Source organism: Mangifera indica, chromosome 2, assembly GCF_011075055.1.
Source record: "Mangifera indica cultivar Alphonso chromosome 2, CATAS_Mindica_2.1, whole genome shotgun sequence".
Lineage (NCBI taxonomy): Eukaryota > Viridiplantae > Streptophyta > Magnoliopsida > Sapindales > Anacardiaceae > Mangifera > Mangifera indica.
The window spans coordinates 10605376-10628789 of record NC_058138.1 but is presented as its reverse complement, the minus strand read 5'-3'; the positions used below and the strand labels follow the sequence as shown (position 1 = coordinate 10628789).

General features: G+C 31.6%; 3 protein-coding genes across 3 annotated transcripts; 1 reads left to right on the top strand and 2 right to left on the bottom strand.

Moving 5' to 3' along the window:
• The first annotated feature begins 8477 nt into the window (after nucleotides 1-8477).
• On the top strand, nucleotides 8478-12760 carry LOC123198817 (chromo domain-containing protein LHP1). Its single transcript, XM_044613606.1, has 6 exons — nucleotides 8478-8814; nucleotides 8901-8926; nucleotides 9017-9103; nucleotides 9403-10158; nucleotides 12257-12317; nucleotides 12396-12760. Exons 1-6 carry the CDS (start codon nucleotides 8518-8520, stop codon nucleotides 12438-12440), a joined length of 1272 nt encoding a protein of 423 aa, XP_044469541.1. The 5' UTR covers nucleotides 8478-8517; the 3' UTR covers nucleotides 12441-12760.
• A 6636-nt stretch (nucleotides 12761-19396) lies between these two features.
• On the bottom strand, nucleotides 19397-20731 carry LOC123208536 (uncharacterized mitochondrial protein AtMg00810-like). Its single transcript, XM_044626068.1, has 2 exons — nucleotides 20178-20731; nucleotides 19397-20090 (listed from the first exon to the last, which is right to left on the bottom strand). The coding sequence occupies exons 1-2, from the start codon at nucleotides 20729-20731 to the stop codon at nucleotides 19397-19399; spliced, it is 1248 nt and encodes a 415-aa protein (XP_044482003.1).
• Nucleotides 20732-22475: 1744 nt separating this feature from the next.
• LOC123208535 lies at nucleotides 22476-23051 on the bottom strand. Its single transcript, XM_044626067.1, has one exon. The coding sequence runs from the start codon at nucleotides 23049-23051 to the stop codon at nucleotides 22476-22478; it is 576 nt and encodes a 191-aa protein (XP_044482002.1).
• Between the last annotated feature and the right edge of the window lie 363 nt (nucleotides 23052-23414).

Sequence of the window (23414 nt, the reverse complement as noted above, 5' to 3'; positions counted from 1 at the left end):
TATTAAGGAATTTTATATGGGTTGCTTAGGTAGTTGATAAAAGTTATCATAGATAATATGTGTTGACATAAAGTATTCTAGTTTAATTTGAACTATTTAGAATGGTTCGGAAAATTAAATTAGACAAGTTACGAAGGTTGTTTGGAAACATACATTAGGGATGAGGATGGAAACAATTAAAATTTCCATGATCGGGATGGAGTATGGACCCCCTCCCCGCAAAAAAAAAAACCTTATCCTTTATATATCTCTTAAACTCTTAAATATTGAATTATTTTAGAAGTTTTAAATTATTACAAATATACTCTTACAATTAATAAATATTCTATTATTTTTCATCGAAAAGGGAAATTTATATCGCGAGAGAAGGAATCAAAATTTTCTATTATTCTATATCAGGGACAAGATGAGATAGGGAAATGTCTCCCTTATCGAGACAAGAATATGAATTAGGATATTTGGTCTCTTCCCGTCCTAGTGTTATTCTTAAAATACATTAGATATATTAAATAGTTTAATGTAAGCCTTGCATAGTTGTCATATTAATTTTAATATAATATAATTACCGAAAAAAAAGTTTAATATAATACTGAGCAAAAATTATGAGATGATTAGTGGAAGATAATTTGTATGAAAGCCATATAGGGTTTTGGACTATTGAAATTGTCAAAAATCCACTTACTACATAAAACCACCAAAATCACTATTTCATGCAATCTTAAAACTTGATCAAAAAATTGCTAAATTGCTTTCATTTCTCTATTATGATGGCTGAACACTTCGCCGTCCAATTCGTTTGCTTTGTGTATCAAAATTGTTTCAAAAACAAAATTTTACAAAGAGTTACACTTGCACCAGTTTGGGAAGAGTTTCGAGAGTCCAAACGTCTACCTTGTTTCACCAAGAAATCTTCGAAAATACATTAGGAGGATCAATAAAACTATGTGTATCTATTTTGGTATATAATTTGTGTATGCATGATGTGTTATTATGTGATTGAGTAATTTTAAATTAAAAATAAAATAATATCTAATCACATAATGATTCATCATCTGTGTATACAAATTGTATATCAAAGTGGATATATATAACATTACTCTAGGAAGATTTACTAGTGGTAAATTTTAATTGGAATGTAGCATTTATTCACTTGTATCTTCTTTTAGTTGATTCTATATATGTACATACTTACACACACACACACACACACACACACACACACACATATATATATATATAATGAATTCAAGGTAAGCATGAGTCGTTTGTGCTTAGACACTCTCGAATTGCATCCCTTACAAAAATTATTTAACATTAATTTAAATTAAATAAAACTATGTGTAATATTCTTTTTCAGATACATATATCTATTTGAAATACGATCCAAAGAGACGTGCACGATTGGAGTATTTAATTCAAAATCTTATAATTTAAGCGAAAAGGTAAAATTTGAATAAATACCTTAATTGTATAAAATGGTCAAGACATTATTACAGTTAATGCTTTTGAAAAATAATTAAAAACCGATAATGTGCATAACCAAAGCATGAATACAAAAGCAATATAAAACTCTAGAAATGACTTTTTGCCTTTCACCCTTATGCAGTCACTTTCTAGACCGTTGGCTTTCCCACATGCCCCGTTACTCACCTCTGACTATAAAACAATAAAAAAGAACGCATGAGTGAAAGTACTTAATAAGTTAGTGATCGCCCGATACCTTGAATTCACATAAATCTAATAAACCTAGCGTTTCATTTTCAAGTCCGAATGTGGTCGCGACTTGACACTCTCATGCCCTGACATGAGCCATCTATAAAGGTTGTTAAGACTTAAGTTGAAATTAACATATCTAATACCTTAGTGAAAACATGAGACACTTTACATGTCACTATCTATTATGCCTTGTGCACATGTCATATGCCCTATTAAGTCAGCTAACTAGGACACCTTGGTCACACAGAGAAATCTTGTAGTAGTCTTTTCCTTTATTACATAAACTAATCAGAACTATTATCTAAATCATCCTAGGATGACCCCTACCATAAGGTCATGTGTCATCTTCTACATAGTCAGACATTCTTTCTAACTATAACTATTTTGTCTTTGTTACTAAAGTCTCTTATTATTTCCTTTTTCTTCTTATTCTCCCTTTTTGTGCTTGAACTAAGGGTAAAATAGTCTTTTCACTAACTACACAAGTATGTCTGAGATTCGCTATAGAGGCCAATAAGTTAAAGGTGATGATGATGTGGTAAGATATATTGGTGGGAATGAGAGAGGGATGTGTATTGACACAAGTGTTGATTTTGAAGGATTCATTGCAAGAATTAGCTATCGTCTAAGATTCGATCGAAGTCAGTCAAATGTGCACGTATTTATAGTAGGTGATGCGGGTCCAATGGAGATTGTAGACGATGATGATATAGAGTTTTTTATGGTTGTAACAAAAAGTTCACAAGGATACACAAAACTTTATGTTACCAAGAGTCAAATTGACGAAAGGGACAATCAACAAGACGAATATGTTCATGAGGAAGAAAGGGAAAATCATTCGACAAATGAGTTGGCACATCCACAAAGTTTTCAAGAGTTTAATGGAAATTATGGTATTGAAGATGATAATGACAATGACATAGATGAGGATTATGAAGTAAAAAGTAATAAGGAGAAGGAGGAGGATGATGATGAGGACGACGAAGAATTCTCGGGGTTTAATAAGGACATGTACAATGTTCTGAATCAAGACGTTGGTAGAAATCAAAGTCATGCTTGTAATAAAGGGGTTGAATGTAGCACAAGACGTCATGACTTTATAAATATTGGAGTATATCCAAGTCACATTCATAATCCAAATCTATTACAATAGATTCCTGAGCCTGTTGTTGATATGCACTCGGAATCTGTATACATCATGGAATCTGTACCATCATAGAATTTGTACACCCCCTCTTAATAGTTGATTGCAAATGTCTGAAAATATATATTAATTTGTTAAATTACATTAATTAAAGACAATAATTTTAATCACAGATTAATCAAACAAACTGAATTATAATTATTAAATTAACATAATTGACAAAAGCTAATGTAACATTAGAATAAAAAAAATTAGATTATCAGTAAATTAATATACATGACATTACTTTTCATAAAAAGAGTTAAATTTAAGTGTTTTTAATATTTGATATAAGATTATCATTTTTGAGTTTTGAATGTCATTTAAGCTACATTTTAGATTTGAATCACCAGCAAACAATAACAAAATTTCAATTCCCCATAATAAAATCTACTAAACTACAAACATAGACGTAAAATACATGTGGTGCTTTCACTCTAATTTTTTAATATTTCTTTTTCTCTTGTCATATATTATTCTTTTGGAAGAGTTGGTTCTCTTCATCTTTATTTCTTATAGAAGTTTTGCTTGTTTTCAAAATAATTTTAGTGAAATATTCAGCCTAACAAAGCTTGGCGGAAATGCCAAGGCTTGGCGTTTTCGCCAACCATGGTACGACACTCACCCAATTTCAAATTAATTTCAATTTCAATTTCCAAATTAATCCAATCAAATCAAATTAATTTAAATTTGGACTAAATTAAAATTCAATTTACATTGAATTTGGATCAAAATTAAATTTAATATGATATATTTCTACTTTCATTTGATATAACAAGACCTAACATGTCTTCCTATCATTACATCAATAGTATCGATGATCGATGAAGTTATTTACTGAATTTTTTTCGTGAATGAGGAAACAATATGATGATCTATGTGGAAGCAAATACTTTTAGAGAAAATATGGAAGCAAACAACAAAACACTTTTGGCAAAAAATATTTGTCAAAACTTGCACATATATATGGAAGCAAGCAAAACTTCTAGGTGAAAGGTAAGAATGCAAACAAGAGCATGAGGAATATATTCTCCTCTGGTTGTCAATGAATTATTAAAGTAAATGTATTATTAATGTCAGTGAATTATTTATATATATTGATTATAATTTTCCATCTTGATACATTATTCATATACATTTATTGTACTTGTTGAAAACTTCACATTTTTAAAAGTTAAATCTAGAGGAAGTGGGTTAGCGTCAATTATTAATGGAAAAACCAAGGGTTGGCGTTCACATCCTGTCTCAATGAAAAATAATTGAAACACTGAAAAACTTTGAAAATTAATTGAAGCACTTGAGATTGATGCAACCCATGACATTTTTTAAAAATTATTTATTTGCAGTAAAAGGGTTGGCGTTTAAAAAATTATTAATTGAAGCATTTGAGATTTTAAAAGTTATCTACAACAAAAGAAATATTTAAGGTTGGTGTAGGGAGAGATAAAGCGGGAAGGGAGAGATAAGGTTGAAGAATTCAGATAAGTAAACATGGTGTAAGGGTAATGACTAATATCTTTTGAGAAAAATATTAAATAAACATGGTCTGGCACCAAGGAAACCATGGGCGTTTCATCAAGTGCAGGCTTGAATTAGACATTGGAGGGGCCTTAAGTTTAAATTAATATATTCCACAATTAGGACTTGGTCAATTGGAATCACTTTCAACATAACAATTATTATCCAAAATTAAAATTATTACAAAGCACTGAGTGCAAAGTTTTAGGACGCCAACCCTCGGCGTCAACGCCAAAGGTTGACGACAATGCCAACCCTTTGTAAATTTTAGGATGGTTGGCGTCAACACCAACCTTTATTTTAAAGTCAAGAAGGTTGGCGTTGAAACCAACGCCAACCCTTCATTTTTTTCCAATTAAACCCCACCAAATAATCTTCTCAATTGTATTTGTCAATTATTTATTTGATCATCCTAGTAGTTGGGGTCTAATATAAGGTATGAAGTGGATATGGTCAAGTTTTGATGGATTGCTCTTTTTGTATTATATCCTTACTTCGAAGAATTCTTAATTTGAAATTCGTTTCAATTTTCAGTTTTTTCCTTCTTTCTTTTGTTTTTGAAGCATTGACTCCATTCTGAAGCACTTGTTCTATTTTTCATAGTACAGTACAAAGTTACAAAGAAAAAGAGAAAAGAGAGAGAATTTCTCTGCATGAGTCCTCACTTAAAAGTCGAGGAAGAAGAGAAAAAAAGTTACAGAGAAAAAGAAAGAATCTCTGCATGGGTCATTTCAAGAGGGGTATTTTAGAAAAGTAGATTACTGTTGTGGTATATTTGTTTTAAGTTTTAAAATAAGTAATATATATATATATACACGGATTAAAATAAGACTAAAAATTTCAATTTCCCTATTTTTTATTGGGTGTATTTTATATTGTCTTTTTTGCTTGAATTTTATTTCTCTATAATGTAACCACAGTTTTCTTTTGTCATAAATAAGGTCATTTAATAAAATTTTAGAGATATTGTTTTTTCTTCAAGCAAATAAAAAATGTTCCAAAAATTTAAAAATAATCCAATAGTATTGATCATGTTAAGTTGACTCATAAACCTTATTTCATGACCTGATAAGCCCATGGGGTTGACATGAACCAATTTTTCTATGTCGAGCCTACATGAGCTGTGCCAAAATAGTCGTGCCCAGGTAGTCTCAACCCATTTGTCGTCTCTAATCTTAAGGTTTTTTTCAACTAAAAAATTATTATTATATAGCCCCGCATAAAAGTTTAATAATACATAAGTGTTTAGATAAGTGATTTTTTATTTTTACATTAAGTACATCAAAGTTGTTGTATATTTGTTCCCTAATTAATTATTATATTTAATTATAATATTTTTTTAGGTAAGGATTTAATTATGATATTACATTCTATAATTATGTTATTTAATTTTAAGGAAAAATAATTATTCACTAATTACCATATTTATATATATAACATTATATTAATTACAAATTTCAATTAAATTTAAAATTAAGACTTGACCACCAGTTGCCAATGGACGATTTATGTAGCAAGCAATTGATCGTTGAGAGTTTTTAGTTATATTATAGATATCCATGTGAAGCTCCTACAACTATCTATGTATTAAGGTACCTTAGAACAAAGACATGTTTAGAGGATAAGTTAATTAAATTAATCAATTTTTACGGGATCAATACAAAAATCACCAAGAATCTATACTTTATACTCACATAACAACAAATTGCATTGTGACGAAATCATCCCCATGTATAATCTCAAATTTTAGTCATTTTCTAAATTCAAACCCATTAGACGAGTGTATAACTTTGATTTTTCTAGTCCAATTTTCAATGAAATTTTGTTGAGTTTGAGATTTAAGCTTTCGTAGGTTAAAACTTTAGTGTCATTTGAAGGTTTTGTTTGTTTAAGTTATTCGTTGTTTGGTTTCCATTTCTTGTATTTAAAGTGTGTTTCAATTTGCAAAATGAGAGAGAGGATTAATATTTACAATTATGATGCTATATTATATAGAGTTCATGTAGAAATACAGGTTTTAAGTTTTTTCGAAAGTTAAGAGTTTTTTTAGTTTCAAATGATAAGTCTGATGATATTAATGGTTATTTCGTGAGCGTTTGTTGTCAATGTTGTTAAGAAGATATAAAATATAAGTATTTTTCTTGTTTTAGAAGATTTTCCCATGATTTGGGTTAAAAAAGCAACTTAGGTCTTGGCAAAATCAAGAAAATGCCATGTATGCAATATCCAAGTCGTGCAAACAAAATTTAAAAGGAAAAACCCTAAAACACACGTTAAAAAAACAATAAATACCCATGACTAGGGAGAAATTGTAATTTTTTTTTTTAAATGCTAGTAGTAGAGGGAGCCCAAGATTTTACACAAAACCCGTAATTTCTTTGTGCAATGCATAAAAAATTACATATGTCGTGCAAAATCTTGACCTCCCAATTTATTTTTCAACATTATACATTTATTTTTAAAACAATTATTCCATATTTTAGGATATGTTATTAATGTATATTTATGAATTCTTCAAAATTTCAGGATCATTAATGATTTTGTTCAATCTCATGTTTTTAAAATGTAACATCAAGTCCAATGAGAAAATTTGAGGGTTTGAATGACCAACATAATGGGGTCAATGACATGTTCCCAACTTGTAGACACCTTAGAGCCCAAGTTATCATCTCAGGGCACAAAGATAAGTTGAGAGAGATATGAACAAGGTTGAGTGACAACCAGATAAAGCTCTTCAAGGGGACTTGTTTCAAGTCATTTACTTCTGAGTCTCTTATCAACATAACAGGTAAGAGTGTGAATCAAACATATTTGTTTTAATAATGTTATCTATAGATCAATTCCACGTTGTAGACAATATGATGCCAAATCTTTCATCCACTGCCCGCATTTTTCTTCCATCCATGAACCCACTCCTCTATACCCAATCATGTGTCATTTTGATCAATCTTATAATAGCCAATACATATATAACCCTACTCCCAGGAAAAATTGCACTTACATCCACTTATGTAAAATACAAAAAAAAAAAAAAAAAAACTATTTACCCATCCATTTTGGTGAAAATTTTCATTTACCCATGTACATAATAAATTACAATTATCCTAACTCCCATAAAAAAGTTACATATACCCGCCAAAAGAAGAAGTATGCGACCAAGGGACATTTTTATTCGAGTTGGATATTTTATTTTCTGTTTTCCTACTATTACCCCGTTTACAAACATGATATAACTTATATTACACCTTATAACTATCCATAAACCTCCAACAATCTCTACATCGGCAATACATAAATTGTACTTCCGTAGATTTAACAAAATTCAAAGTTAAGATTGATAATCATACTTGAATGTTATAATGTTTTTTAATTAATTAAGAGTTGGAGCTCAAATATATTAGAGGTTTTTATTTTAGGGCTTAAAGGGGTTTTAATGTACTGTTAAATATAAGAGTAAAATTATATTTAATTAATTAAGTTAGTTTTATCGGTATAATGTATAGAAAATTTATTATTTTTGTCTTAACCGTTTACGAAATAATTATTTTGTTAATAATCAATAAGGAAAAAAAATATAATGATTATCATTTCTTTCTCATCCTCCTATAGCTAAAAGGGAAAATTATTTCTATAAAAAAAATGCTTTGTTCAATTATTAAAATTTGTTGATAGTCAAAGAAAATGGTCAAAATAGGAGAGAATTTTTAATTAAAACTATTATTTTTATATTTATTTCAAATATATATACATTTATATATATGTGTGTATATAATGACACCGCTAAAACAATGAAATTGAATGAAGCGAAAACTTGAATTTCATTAAATATTAGCATTGAAAGAAGAAGAAGCATAACAATTTTCAAACACCATTGCCCTGACTTGGAGGGAAACATGGGCGGGATTCACAGTCCAATTCCAATATCTTGCCCTAATAATTAATAAAGTTTACAATAATAAGACAACAACTAGGGAAATCAAGTGCTTAAACGGAGTGTATCAAGTGCGTGACTCTGCCACAGTTACCAAATTAAATAAATAAATAAATAAATAAAGGCAATTATTTTTAACATATTCAGGGTTTCATTTTGAATATACAAAATGAAAGTGAAGGGAGGAGGGAAGAGGAAGCTGGTAACCGGAGAAGGAGAGAACCTAGGTCTAAACGACGCCGTTGACGTTGATGTTGATGTTGTTGTTGTTGTTGAAGAGAATCACGTTGATGTGAATGAAGAGACACAACAAGGCGTTGAAGAAATAGAAGAAGAAAACAACGAGGAAGGAAAAGAGGAGGAAGATGAACAAGTGCCAGGTGACCAGGAGTCTCAAGAAGACCGCCCCAAGCTCGCTGAGGGTTTCTTTGAAGTTGAAGACATTCGTCATCGAAGAGTTCGGAAGGTCTTTAAATTTTAATTAAATTCAAGCTTATTTTGTATTTTTGACTTTCAGATTATGAGTTTACTTTGTTTTTTTCTGTGGAACAGGGTCAGCTTCAGTATCTCATTAAATGGTGACTGCTATTCTATAATCATAATCTTACTTTTAATTTTCTCAATGTCGGTTCATGTTCTTATTATTTTTTGGGTATGATTTGTTGAAGGCGTGGGTGGCCGGAAACTGCTAATACTTGGGAGCCATTGGAGAATCTGCAGTCATGTTCAGAAGTTATTGATGCATTTGAAGAGAGGTAATTCTTTATCCTGGCTCTATTTTTAATGTCTTAGTTCACAGATGATTAACAAGTTCTTAAGTCGTTTCAGTCTTAAACTGCTGGTTTGGTTGAGTTAATTTGTACAGCATAACTATTAAACTTTAGAAAATTAATCATGTCTCTTTCTTGAGTTTTCTCGGCATCCTAAGGGAGGATAAAGTTCATTGTTGTTAACGTTCTTTGAGTTTATAGGCAACCTAACATTGATTAGAGGTTAAGTAAATTAATAAATACGTGGCTTTTGCACTTTTTGTGCTTCTCTTTCTATTTTGAAGCTTGCGGTCGGGCGGCAAATCTTCTAGGAAGCGCAAACGCAAATATGGAGGTCCTCATACCCTGTCGAAGAAGACACAGCTGCTCTCTATTAATTCTGCCTTGAATGTTGGTGTTGCTGGTCTATCTCTAGTAACCTCCCCTCTCAATAACACAAGCCTTGTTGATCTCCCAGTCTCTAATCAATCTATAGGATCAGGTCTTAAAGGAGAAAAAAATGGAGATCTTAGCATCGTCAAAACACGTAGGCAAACTAGTGAAAGTATATTTGCAAATGGTTCAAAGCAAGTTGATGTCAGGAAAGAGGAAACTGAGTATGATCCAAAGCTTAGTGAACTGAAAGGAACAATGTCTTACAATGAGATCAATTTAGATAAGCTTGCATTAACTTTACAAGAGGCCAAGGTTTCAGAAGGCAATGGTCTTACACATGGGATCAACTGCAAGGTTGATCGAGTGGAATCAGTTCCAAATAATCGACATGCAGGAGCTAAGAGAAGGAAGTCTAGTTATGTGAAGAGGTTTAAACAAGATTTGGCCTCGACTAAAATGGTAGCTGTACAAGATTCAATACCAAGCATTGCTGCTGGCTGTGGTGGTACAGGTGAGCAACTTGTGATTGGAAATTCAAGTCACCAGAACATGATTGATGTTTCCAGATATGCCCCTGCACTTGTCAAAATCATCAAGCCAATAGATTTCTCAGCTTCTGTATCTGATAACGTCCAGGATGTGTTGGTGACCTTTATAGCACAGAGGTTTGTCATTATATTTCAACTCTTGTTTTGTTTATTAGAACTTTCTTAGCTTCTGTTTATTGTGCTAAAGATATTGATAAAAAATTAACTGGAACTCTTATCTGTAAATGAATAATTTATCTTAGTATTGGAGAAAAAAAATGATATTCTATAAAAAGTTTTGCAGAAAAGGTTAGAACTCCTAAAAGAAAAAGAAAATAATAGCAAATCAATAAAGAACCATACAGTCTCAATCTCCAAGATATGTTATAGAAGTTTTATGGACCTGCAACTAAGTTACCTTTTGTCTGAACTTTGCATCTTAAATGATAAGTTCTAGATTGTTCTGTCATTGAGCTTATTATTTCTCACCTATCTTATGTGCACCATTTCACATGGCTTTATTAGACTCTTGCTGAGTCAGTAGTTGATTACAGTTATTACTTTGGAGTTTTTGCTTTCTAGTTTCATCAGCTCAATATTTCTGATTGTTTAACATCATATTTACAAATATCACTGATAAAAAATGTAAATCGTTGGATGCACTATCTCTTCACATATCATTTCCATTTTTTCCCTCAACTATCTAATGATATGCCATTTTGGATCAAATTTATAACTGTTTAATAAAAACGGTCTTTATCCTTAATTAGATGAAGGCAAAAACACGTGCTATCTAAATTGATTACAAACCTGTGCCGATGGCCTGCTAAACAATTCACTTTATTTATAAAGCAGTTATTGTCTCATGTTAAATTACCTTTTTAGCTTTTCTTCCAGGTTCTATCTGCTTAGATTTTCCTAAAAGTTCAAATCCTTGAACATCAATTGCTTGAAATACATTGCCCGTAGTACTGTTATGAATGTGTGGTTCAGTCATTGCATCTGTTATTGATCTTCTTTTTTAAGTAATTTATTACTGTTTTTTACTTGGAGTTTGGGATAGTGTTAGACTGTATGCGCTCAATTTGTTCAAGTAATGCAAACACAACGTACTCAAATATCACTAGACCTGTGCCCCAGGTTGCTAGTTATGTACATCTTCATATGCTTGCTCAATTTTCTTTTAGAAGTTGTTGCTTTATGGTTACTCCTCAATTAGAAAATTAAATGAACATCAAATTTTCTGGAAAGGTGGAGGGGTTTTCATTTAATGAATGGTGCAAGACAAAAGCAGTCTCTTTACTCACAATTTTTTATGCCCTTGGTTGCATTCCTACATTAGTGGCTGATAGAGAAATTCCCCAAATACATTTGGTGAAAGGGGGTTAGATAGTGGGTCTAAGTATTGTTTATTCATCGCATTTCAGAGAGTTATAAAATGTAACTTTCTTTTACATTTAAACATGCAAAAGTCTTTGGTAGGATGTCATACAACATAATTTGCATCTGTTAGATTAAATCTCATTATCTATACTTAGATATTAACAAGTCACAGAAGTGGTTAGGTAAAGGAAAACATAAAATAAATGCATAGGTGGTGAGATATTATTGGATAAGTGTACAATTGCATCCTTTTATTTTTCTTCTTTTTCATTGAGTTTTGTGTTAACCAAAAAACATCTCTTTGTGACTGCATGCATTAAATATCAGAGTTTCCATGCTTTTTTCTCTCCTGTAAAGTAATGCAATTATTCGGGGCTTTCATATTAGTTTAATCTTCTATGTTTAATAGTTAATGTTGATAATGATTAACTTGTATCTGTGAAGATTTTTTAGTAGAAATTTGTAAGATATGTGGCCTTTGTTGAGATTATGTGGACCACTATACTGTAACTTATGAAAAAGTGGTATTGCCCTCTAGTTAGTCAGGATGATTTCCCTCTAGTTCACAATATCTTTCACTTAATGACACCAAATATCATTTTGGATTCTGGAACTTTACAAGCTATAGTTTTGCCATAGCAATGCGCTTGTTTAAAGTCTTATTTTGGAGAATCAGATTTACGAATTTTTTTCCTTTTGTCAAATATATTCATTAATCACTGTTCCTGTGAAATTCAAACATAATGTTATTGACTACTAAAGATTGGTTTGTTTGTTGCAAAGTATAGAAGTTGTGCTTATCAAGCTTCATCTGGATGAATGATATAATTTTATGTGATTGCCCCATTAACAGGTCTGATGGTAAAGAAGTGATGGTGGATAATAAGTTTCTCAAGGCTCATGATCCTCATCTGGTAATTTTATCTTATTATTTATTGGGTTGCTTTTGTAGTGATCCACTTCTTGATACTTATATCTCTTTTTATTGACAGTTGATCAACTTCTATGAGCAACATCTCAGGTACAGTACACAATGATTTGTTGGGAGTTTTAGAAGGAGATTGTGGGTGTAGCAGTATATTCTTCAAACTAGCTTTTTTTGTATACACATGCTGTAGTTCTCTAGTTGCAAGAGATCCCCCAAGATGACAAATGCCCTTTTGCTCTGTCTAATGACACAAAACTGAGTTATAATATTTTTAGGACCATTTCTACCTATATTTGCCTTTTGTCTAATAAGTTTTCAGATTTATCCACCAACTATATGAGTATTTAACATGGATAGCTTTTGAGATTTCACCAACTCTTGCAGTATAACGAAATTTATCTTCATCTGAAAAATTCTCTCCTCGATTAATGACTGAGTATTATCTTGTTTATTGCATTGCACTGATCTTCATTGAAATGGTAATGGGTGTATATTACTTTGTAAATATGACTGATTTTGGCATGAATCTAGTATAGGAAATATTTTTGCTCAGAAATGACTTGGGCATCTTGTACAGATGTTTATACTTGAGCCATGATTGCAGAGGTTGGTTGTTTTTCTGATAAGGAAACTCTTCATGTCTAGGGTTGGACATGATTTATTTGATATCATCTCTCCCTAAGAATATTAAATCTATGATTGTTATGCTCACATATGATATTGTCAAGGTTGTGGCTCAATCTGCAGAAATCACTCTATCTGCAATAAGCATATTTCTTTGTCAATCCTCTAGGGATATGAGGCAAAGAACAATAAGTAACAGTAGTCCATCACCATTGTTACCCTCTCTAATGGTGGGGGTTTTGGGTTATGTGATCTTTGGAATAATTTTGAAGCTAATGCGTGTGTATATATTAAACCACTGTAATACTATATGCACATAGTTCAAAATATACTACTGAATACACAAATGATGTGTTATCATGTGTATATATCAGTTTTATGTGTGTGTATATATATAGATTTGTAATTTCTAGTCAAGATCGACCTAATATGATCATATCAAGGTTGATTGTACCAAAATGATGCTTTTATATTTAAGGATCCAACCATGATTAAGCTATATTTATATCATTAACATACTATAATTACTTGGAGAAAAATGAAGGATGTTTCCACTGAATGTTTTAAGAAAAACATACCTGTATTGGTAGATGATGAAGCCATCCGTTTTGTAGAAAACTGATTTCTCTCTCTAAATCCTTGTGTGTGTGTTTTTTTTTTTAAATTTAAATCTCAGTTTTGATGGAGTTTTCGTGTGTAAATTTTTGGGAGAGAGAGGACTGATTTTATTATATTTCTTGCTTAATCTAGTATATCCATCAAGTAACCAAAAACATTAATCAATGCTCAATATTAATTGATCTCTAGAAACCCTTTTATGGAACCATTTTAAATTTTAAACAGGCCATTGAATAGAAAAAATGAGGTTTTTCTGACATTCTCTCACTTGGGTCGAATTTTATATTCACTTTAATGTCTTTTTCTCCGATGTAAGTTCTATGAATATATTGTATATAAGACAACAGACAATATTATAGGTATATAAGTTTGGTATATATATTTAGTTACGTAGATGATATATTATTATGTAATTAAATGTTATTTTATTTATGTATGTAAATTGTGAACTGAAAATATGTATGCATAATTTTATTGATAACACAATCCACGTAAACGATTTATTTCCTCCTCCCTCTAGCAAATCAACCATGCCACTTGAAATTAATAGAGGAACTCAATCAATTGACTGAAAGTACTCATTTTCAGGTGTGCAAAATGAAAGAATCAAATCACAACTAGAAACAAAAATATGCTGTTATGGTCTTAAAGTATCATAAACATCAATATCTAAAACACTCAAACGATCAACCAAGCTCCTGCAAATAGAAGTATCCTTGGGTGTGTGTTCTTCATGAGGGGTGTCCTCATTTAAATATTGATTACAGTTACTAACAAGTTATTCAACTACTAGAACAATATCTTAATCAGTCGTGGATGAAGGAACATTCACAGGTAAAAGCACATTTACCTTTATTTCCACAACTTGACATTCAACACTCTTATAAAGATCATTGTTCTCAAGGAATTTTGCATTAATTACTAATTTCCACAATTCTTAAACTAAATATAGTTTGATCAATAAAATCGAAACACTTTGGATTTATCTAGGCAACCAATGAAGTAACCACAAACCGTTTGAGAATCTCATTTCCTTTCTTAAAGATTGTAAATACTTACTTCTACCAGTCAACCCTAAACATACAGGTTCCTTAAGCTAGGTTTTGTTTATGTCCACAATTCAGAGGACCTTTTGAAACCACTTTGGTATGAAATTTATAAAATAAATATGTTGCCATTATTTAACCACATACATCGATAATGATTTGGGTAGTAGGGAGTTACTCATCATACTCTTAACCATATTTATCAAAGTTCAATTATGTCTTTCTATTATATAATTTTATTGAGGTGTATCTGATATAATATATCATGACACATATAAGTATATATATTTGTGTATTCAAAGTGCGTATACATAGTTTTACTGATAATGGATTATTACCTATCAGCCAAAGGACTTATTCCCATCAAAAATTTACTCTTTTTCCAAGTTTTCCCTTATTATCTTTAATAAACTCAAATACCCATATATGGGCTGTTAAAGTTAACCGAATCAGATAGTTTTAAAATTTTATCTTATTTTACTTTCTAAACCCTAAAAACTAATAATTACCTATAGACTTAAGTTTTGAGAAGTTACATTTTTTCTCTTATGGTTTCAACTTTTTAGTGACAAGTTTCCACCAATGGTAACTTTCTTTGACTTTCTCCTGGTGATGTCTCTTTCTCTGCAATATTATCTCTCTTTTTCGATCATATCTTTAATGTCATGTTATTCAACTAGCCCATAAATCATCTTTATGAAATATATTCAACTGCAATATATTGTGCACATATGCATGTAAATGGATCAAGAAATTTTCTTGATTCATTTCCCATTATATGTACCGCCTCTAAGAAATCTAACCATTTTCACTTTTTTTCTCTATTGCCTTCCAACCTTAGCTCTGTATACCTCAAGGATATCCAATGATTGAGAGTTTTCATGAAGTAAATAGTCATAAGCATGATATAAAAATAATTAATAAAGGTGTTGAAATACTTTTCTCCATCAAGGGATATAAAATTAAAAAGGTCTACAATCGTTGGTGTGTATTATTTCAAGAAGTTGTATACTTCTTGTAACTCATTTGTTACTATGTTTGGTTTGCTTTTCTTTAATGCAATCCACTCGTATTCCAAGATCAATAAAATCTAAGATAATGAAGAATCCCGTCTTTTATCGGTCTTTCTAACCTTTTTTTGGATATATGGCCTAAATGTTTATGTGTCATATTTTTTTATCATGCTATGCTCAAATCCATTAATATGATGCACACAAGTAAGGAATCTTTTTCTTTTTAAATCAGGCCTTGCATTTCAACCATTCTTTTTGGTAGTGCTTTAAGTATCCTACAGATATGTCACTTATCAGCCTATTGTTCCTTTCTTTCTGCCTTAGAAGCATTAGTAGGACCTTTCTTTATCTTAAACTTTTTGGCTTTTGGTCTCATTTCAACTACTTTCTTCATGGGATTAACAAAGTGACTTCCTTGACTTTTCAGTCTAGCCTCCTCAAAAGCAAGCCTAATAGCTAATTAATTAACAATATACTTGTCCTTTATAGTTTTATCATTAATCTAAAAAGACCCATAATTAATTAGAAGGTAGTGAGTTTATAATGAACTGTACGAAAAAGGAGTTCACCAACGCTAACCCCAAGGTCTTTAGCCTTGTAGCAATATTAATTAGTCATCTCAATGATATGCTCTTGCATACTTCTCAGCCTATTATACTTCATGCTCATAAGTTCTGCCATTAAAATACCAGTGAGTGATTTGTTTGCAAAACAGAAACGTTCTTTCACAAACTCAATGTAACCTTTGGCACTTCATATTTGTAGAATTGTTGTCTTTATGTTGTTAACAATTGTCATTCACAAGAATTAAGTTCAGGTTCAATCTGTTGTTTCATTCCCATGCTTAAAGCTAACTTCTTTCTTTTTGTTGGTTTTTTTTTTCTTTTGTAACGAGGAATCCATTTGAGAGTTAGACAATCCTTTTAGAGATAACATAGACTCAAATACAACCGCTTGATATTTTATCATATCTAGAAGGAATATGATTTACATAAAGATATTCACTGTAATGAATATCTTTGCATTATTTCAATGATCTCATGCCATAAATTTATTCTAGAGAAACTTCTTGCTCTATATTCAAAGTTGTACCATACAACAATAACAACGATAAGAGCAAATTTGTAATGAATCAGAATTTCCCTAATCAATATATATATATATATATATATATATATATATATATATATATTAAAGGTTGTAATGTAGACTTGGTCATCAGGATCAATCATAACAGAAATTCTCATACAAAGTTATTAGAGAGTTAGAAGGTTCTTTCACCCAAACATGACTTATGTACAACAAACAACTTGCTTTCAAGGCAAGTTAATTATTCATCAATCCCCAACAAAGGTAGCTATTCAATCCCCATGAATCCTTCTGTATAGTTTTGGACCTTTTCGTTTATTTTATGATATTAATAAATGCCTCTTCTAAATGGTGACATGTTAGTTTGCCTTTTACTCATATTTTTGCATTTGCTAGACTTCTTGCTTCGACATATAGATTGTGTTCATAGTTTCTTGATTTTCCAATATAGTGAAGCTATACATCTCTGATCTTCAATGATTATTGTTTATCAATTGGGATTGAGGTTGAAAACTTAGTTGTTCACAAGCGCATGCAAAATATTTCAGCAGAATCTTTGATTGAACGTCTTCCACATATTGCTAGAACTTTATTATTAAGATCAAAGTTAATTAGTTATTTATTATTGGGGCTATTCAATATTATAAGATGCCATCCGCATAGCATCAATATTCTCAATCTAAAACCAAATATATTTAATCATCACCTTATAATGTTTGTTTGTGTTGTATATGTAATGAGATTTAGTTTGATTTGATTCTCACCCTACCACATTTATTAAGCCTTTAACAGAATATATTTTCAAGGCACACTTTCCAGATTGCTGATCTGTTGAAACATATATACGTCTTGTCATTAGGGAGAGAAAAATTAAAATCTAATGAAAAACGACTTGAAATTTCATGGTTTGTACCATCAACATTTCATTTTGATCCTTGTAAAAGTTCAAAGGATTATTTTTTTATCAGATATTGCAAATAAATTATCTACAAAAAGTAACACAATCACAGATACTTAACTGAAAATACTCCAGCACGGGTTGAAATTAAAGGTGATTCAATATTAATAGAATTTGAACAGGGGTTAGTTCAAACTTAATTTGAATATAAAAAGTTGAGTTAGCTAACAATGAGTTTGCTAGAGAAGTCATTTGAAGATGTAAACTTGTTGAACACAAAAGGCTATTGTATGGAAATGTAGAGAAAAACTTGATAAAAGTGCAACTTGCACCACAAGGTTTCTTGTAAGTGACTTAGTATTGGCTATGAGGAGACTTAATTCTCTTCTAAAAGATGCAGCGTATAGATGCATACTTACAACTTATTTATAGTATCTTAGTGCAATTGACGCCCTAATGTACGTTGCAAATTACAATCATTTTAAATTAACCTCCTTGCAAGATATAGTTATAAACTAACTCAAGGACATTGGAATGAAATCAAACTTGTATTGAGGTACAACATATTTAGGTTTATTTTATTAATAAAACCATACATATCCACTTTCAGTATACAAATAAGTATACATTTGATATATCTCATTTTATGATATAGTAATTTTGAATTAAAGATAAAATAACATAAGTGTACACCCATATCTGTATTCAAATTGGATACACATGGTGTTGCTCTTATTTTATTCAAGAGGATCAAAATCTCTGTTGCTACTTGGATGTGCTGATGTTGGCTATCTCTTAGATTCACATACAGCTCAATCACAAATTAGGTTATTTCTTCACTTGTAATGATATTTCTAATTCTTAGCTATCTTTGAAACAAATCATAGATGCAACACCTTCAAATAATTCAAAGATACTAGCAATTCAGGAAGCAAGTCTTCAAATAACAAATGGAAGTTTTCCTCTTGAACTCTTTCTCTAAGAATCTCTCAAGTTTAGTATTTAAAATTTAGCATCATACAGAGATAATACTTATATAGCTAACCTAGCTTTATTTAATCAAGTGTGAGATAATTGGAGTTTATGCATTCATTTCAATAAAACAGTCCTTTACATATACAATCCATGCAAACACTCCGTTGCAAATTGTAATGTGGGTGTTAGACTTGAAAGAAATGAAACAAATTATTTTTCAGACTTAAAATAATCTTTCAGTATATTGTTCATACAACGCTAATGCTTATATGCTTGTCTTTATATAGACAAGTCAGTTACAAAGTAGTTTTTAGATAACTTACAAACCAACAGGGAGTTTTTTAACTACATGTCTTAATCTAAACACATATAAACTACTAGCAGTTTTTCCCAACTGTTTTCAACGTAACTCTACTTTTAATTTATTAATATATATTTATTTTTGAACAAAAGGTTCAGATAATCTTCAACACTCCTCCTTGAACCTTTTGGAAACAACTCCAAGAATGTTCTTTAACATCTCGAATCTAGACTTCGACAATATTTTGGTGAGTATATCAGTAGCCTGGTATTCTGAATTGCAATAAACCATTTTGATTTCTTTTGATTTTTCAGCTTCCCTAATGGCATGATACTTAATATTTATGTGTTTAATCCTCCCATGTTGGACTGGATTTTCAACAATAGAAATAGCAGACTTGTTGTCGCACTCGATCATAGTCGCTTCAACTTGTTCTTCTCCTAGATCTTTCATCAATTTTATGATCCATATTGCTTGATTCGCTGCGGCTGCGGTGACAACTTATTCAGCTTCAGCTGTGCTTTGAGCCACGATCTCTTGTTTCCTCGAACACCAATAGAAAATTCCCAAGCCAAGTGTAAAGTAGTAACCTGTTATACTCTTCATATCATCTACACTTCCAGCCCAATCACTATCTACATATCCTCTCAGCTTCTCCTCATCAACTCGTTTGAACCAAATTCCTTGGTCTTTAGTTCCTTTTAGATACCGTAAAACCCGTTTTCCTGCTGAGAAATGTTTCTCACTAGGTTCTTGCATAAATCTAGACAATAGACTAGTAGAGTACATCAAATCTGGCCTTGTTGTCGTTAAATACATCAAGCTTCCCACTAGACTTCGAAACTTTGTCTCATCAGCCCTCTTGTTTCCATCATTCTTCCTCAGCTTTGCATTCAACACTAAAGGAGTTGCTGTAGGCTTACAATTTTCCATAAAAAACTTCTTCAGAATCTCTTGAGTATATTTACTTTGGCATATGAAAATACCATCCATTTCTTGACTCACTTCCAAGCCTAGAAAATACTTTATTTTTCCCAAGTCAGTCATCTCAAATTCCTTCATAATACTCATCTTAAATTCTTCAATATCTTTTGGATTACTACTTGTAATTAAAAGATCATCCACATAAAGAGAAATTAACACCGTTCCTCCTTTAGTCTGTCTTACATATAAGGTTGCATCATTAGGATTCCTCCTGAAACTTTGAATTTCAAGCCATGAATCAATCCGACTATACCAAGCTTTTGGGGCTTATTTGAGGCCATAAAGGGCTTTAAGTAACCTGTACACTTTTCTTTCTTTTCCTTCAATTACAAACCCTTCAGGTTGAGCTACATAGATTTCTTCTTCCAGCCAACCATTTAGAAAGGTTGACTTGACATCCAAATGTGAAATTTCCCATTGCCTTTGAGCAGCAAGTGCAATGGGAAGTCTTTTTGTATCCAATCTTGCAACTGGAGCAAAAGTTTCAGTATAGTCAATATTGGCCATCTGAGAATACCCTTTCATAACTAAACGTGCTTTCAATTGTTTGACAGAACCATTTGGATTTATTTTTACTCTGTAAACCCATTTCACTCCAATAATTTTCTTTCTTTCAGGTGCATCTACTAGCTCCCAAGTTTTGTTCTTCTCAATCATTAAAATCTCTTCCTGTATTGCCTTTTGCCACCCTTCATGCTTACTTGCTTCAAAAAAAGAAGACGGTTCAATCATAACGTTGTTACACCTTTGATAAATTTCATGAAGAGGCCTAGTACCTTTAACTGCAATTTCTTCCTCATAATTCGCATATTCCTCATTATACACATCATCTTCAAATACATTTTTTGTCATATCTCAGCTAAAGAATTGTCTCCATCAATTCCTTTTACCTCTCAATTCCATGTTGCTTCTTCATCAAACACAACATCTCTACTCACAAAAAACTTTTTCGTAACTGGATTGTACATTTTGTAACCCTTGGCTTGATTGTTATAACCCACCAATACATATTTTTCTGTTTTGTCATCTAATTTACTTCTTTTTACATCAGAAGTATGAACATAGCCTATACAATCAAATACTCTCATATGCTTGAGGGCTGGCTTCAATCCGCTCCAAGCTTCTATGGGAGTCATGTCTCGTACAACCTTTGTTGGTAATCTATTAATCAAGTATACCGCCGTATTTGCTGTTTCAACCCAAAAACACTTGGGCAATTTTTTTTCTATCAAAAGACATCTTGTCATCTCCATGATGGTTCAATTTTTCCTTTCGGCAACGCCATTTTGCTTAGGAGAATATATCACTGTGAATTGGTGCTAAACTCCAAAATCTGCACAAAAAGAATCAAAGTTGGCAGAGGAATACTCCTTGCCATTGTCAGTTCTTAAACACTTCAAAGGGAAGCCACTTTGTGTCTCAGCCATTGCTTTGAATTTCTTAAATACACCAAACACCTCTGATTTAACCTTTAAAAAATAAATCCACGTCATCCTTGTGGCATCATCAATGAAAAGTAAGAAATACTTACTTTCATTTAGTGAGGGAGTTTTTATGGGTCTACAAATATTCGAGTAAACTAACTCCAATCTCTCTTTTGCTCTCCAATTTGAAGAACTAGGAAATGGATGCCTATGTTGTTTCCCAATTTAACAACTCTCACAAACCTTATCACTAACTTCAATACTGGGTAAATCACTCACAAAATTCTTCTTCTGTGCTAGTTGAATAGAGTTAAAATTACAATGCCCCAACCTTTTATGCCAAAGCAGTGATAAATCTTCATGTCTACTACACAATGCATAAGGTTCTATAGTGTTCCAATCCACCACAAAGCTTTTATTTTTCATAGGAACACATTTAAATTCTAGACCATTAGAGTATATAATTTTACAAACTCCATTTTTAAATTATAGAACAAAACCTTTTTGCATTAATTGGCTAACACTTAACAAATTTTGTTCTAAACTAGGTACCAAAAGGACATTAGAAATTAATTTGATACCTGAATTTGTTTGCAAGGCCACAATGCATTTTCTTGTGATTGGCACTTTTTCTCCATTTCCCATTCGAACCACTCCGTTTGACTTTTCTATATGAGTGAACAACTTTGCATTACTAGTCATGTGTTGAGTACACCCACTATCAATAATCTAGGAGTGATTTTGTTCTTGAGCATCCATCATCATAAACAAATATTCTTCATTTTTCTCTTCTTCTGCAACATTCAATTGCTGATTTTGTTGAACCAATGGTTCTGGATTCTGTTGCTCTTGTTTTCGGTAGCAAAACTTCTCTATATGTCTATTTTTGTTACAAAATCTACACCTCAAAGGTGGTGGTACTTTCCCCTTAAACCAACACTCATCCTCTTTATGATTATGTCTCTTGCAATGACTACAAGAGAGCAGACTTCTTTCTTTGTTATTTGAACATTTAAACCCCTCCAGTTTTTTATTTTTTCCTTTACTGAAATAAGGCTTCTTTCCTTCCTTCGTAAATTTTGGCTTAAATGTGGCCTTAGTTTGAAAAGCCATCTCGATTCCATTCTCACTTCGCATCTTCCTTCGTTGCTCTTGCGCCTCAAGAGCACTCATCAAATCATAAGAGAGATTGAAGTGATGTCTCTTGAATCCTCTAGAGAAGAAATTTTTGACTCAAACTTCTCCGGCAAACTCATAAGAACTTTCTCTACAATTCTTTCCTCAGAGAGATCTTCTCCCAAAATTCTCATTTCATTCACCAATTTCATAATCCTATCTAAATACTGTGAAACACTCTCCGTGTCATTCATTCTAGTATTCTCAAGTTTTCTTTTTAATATGATTATCTTCATGGTTCGAGTCTTCTCCGAACCCTGATATTCTTGTTGCAATTTCTCCCATACTTGCTTGGCAGTAGTGTAGTGCACAATCTTGACAAAAATATTGTCATCAATCACAGAGTGCAAGAAAGATAAAGCCCTGCTCTTTTTCTTGGTTTCTGACTTATACAACTGCATTTGAGCCACCGTAGGATTCTCAGGCATGGTTGGAAAATTTCCATCTATTTCAACAACGTCCCATAAATCAGCTGCTTGTAAAAAACTCTTCATTTTCACTACCCATATGTGGTAGTGAACTCCATTAACAACTGGTACTACGGGCAAGGAAGAATTTGATGAAGAGGCCATTTTTGTTCACCTTTTATTTTGTAAATCTTACAATGTTTATCCCTCAAAGTAACTCACACTCTTTCAAGCAATTTTCACACACAGATCCACTAAGAACACTTAATGCTCTGATACCAATTGTTAGACTTGAAAGAAATGAAACAAATTATTTTTCAGACTTAAAAATAATCTTTCAGTATATTGTTCATACAACGCTAATGCTTATATGCTTGTCTTTATATAGACAAGTCAGTTACAAAGTAGTTTTTAGATAACTTACAAACCAGCAGGGAGTTTTTTAACTACATGTCTTAATCTAAACATATATAAACTACTAGCAGTTTTTCCCAACTGTTTTCAACGTAACTCCACTTTTAATTTATT

Bases quoted from the DNA above. Each gene is read 5' to 3' on its own strand.
- LOC123208536 (XM_044626068.1), bottom strand. From the start codon at position 20,731: ATGACAAAAAATGTATTTGAAGATGATGTGTATAATGAGGAATATGCG. The intron at 20,091-20,177 runs GTTACTTAAAGC...TCAAAGTTTCAG, and splicing joins AAAGAAAGAAAAGTGTACAG to GAGGAATCCTAATGATGCAA.
- LOC123208535 (XM_044626067.1), bottom strand. From the start codon at position 23,051: ATGGCCTCTTCATCAAATTCTTCCTTGCCCGTAGTACCAGTTGTTAAT.
- LOC123198817 (XM_044613606.1), top strand. From the start codon at position 8,518: ATGAAAGTGAAGGGAGGAGGGAAGAGGAAGCTGGTAACCGGAGAAGGA. The intron at 8,927-9,016 runs GTGACTGCTATT...GATTTGTTGAAG, and splicing joins CTTCAGTATCTCATTAAATG to GCGTGGGTGGCCGGAAACTG. The intron at 12,318-12,395 runs GTAATTTTATCT...TTTTATTGACAG, and splicing joins AGGCTCATGATCCTCATCTG to TTGATCAACTTCTATGAGCA.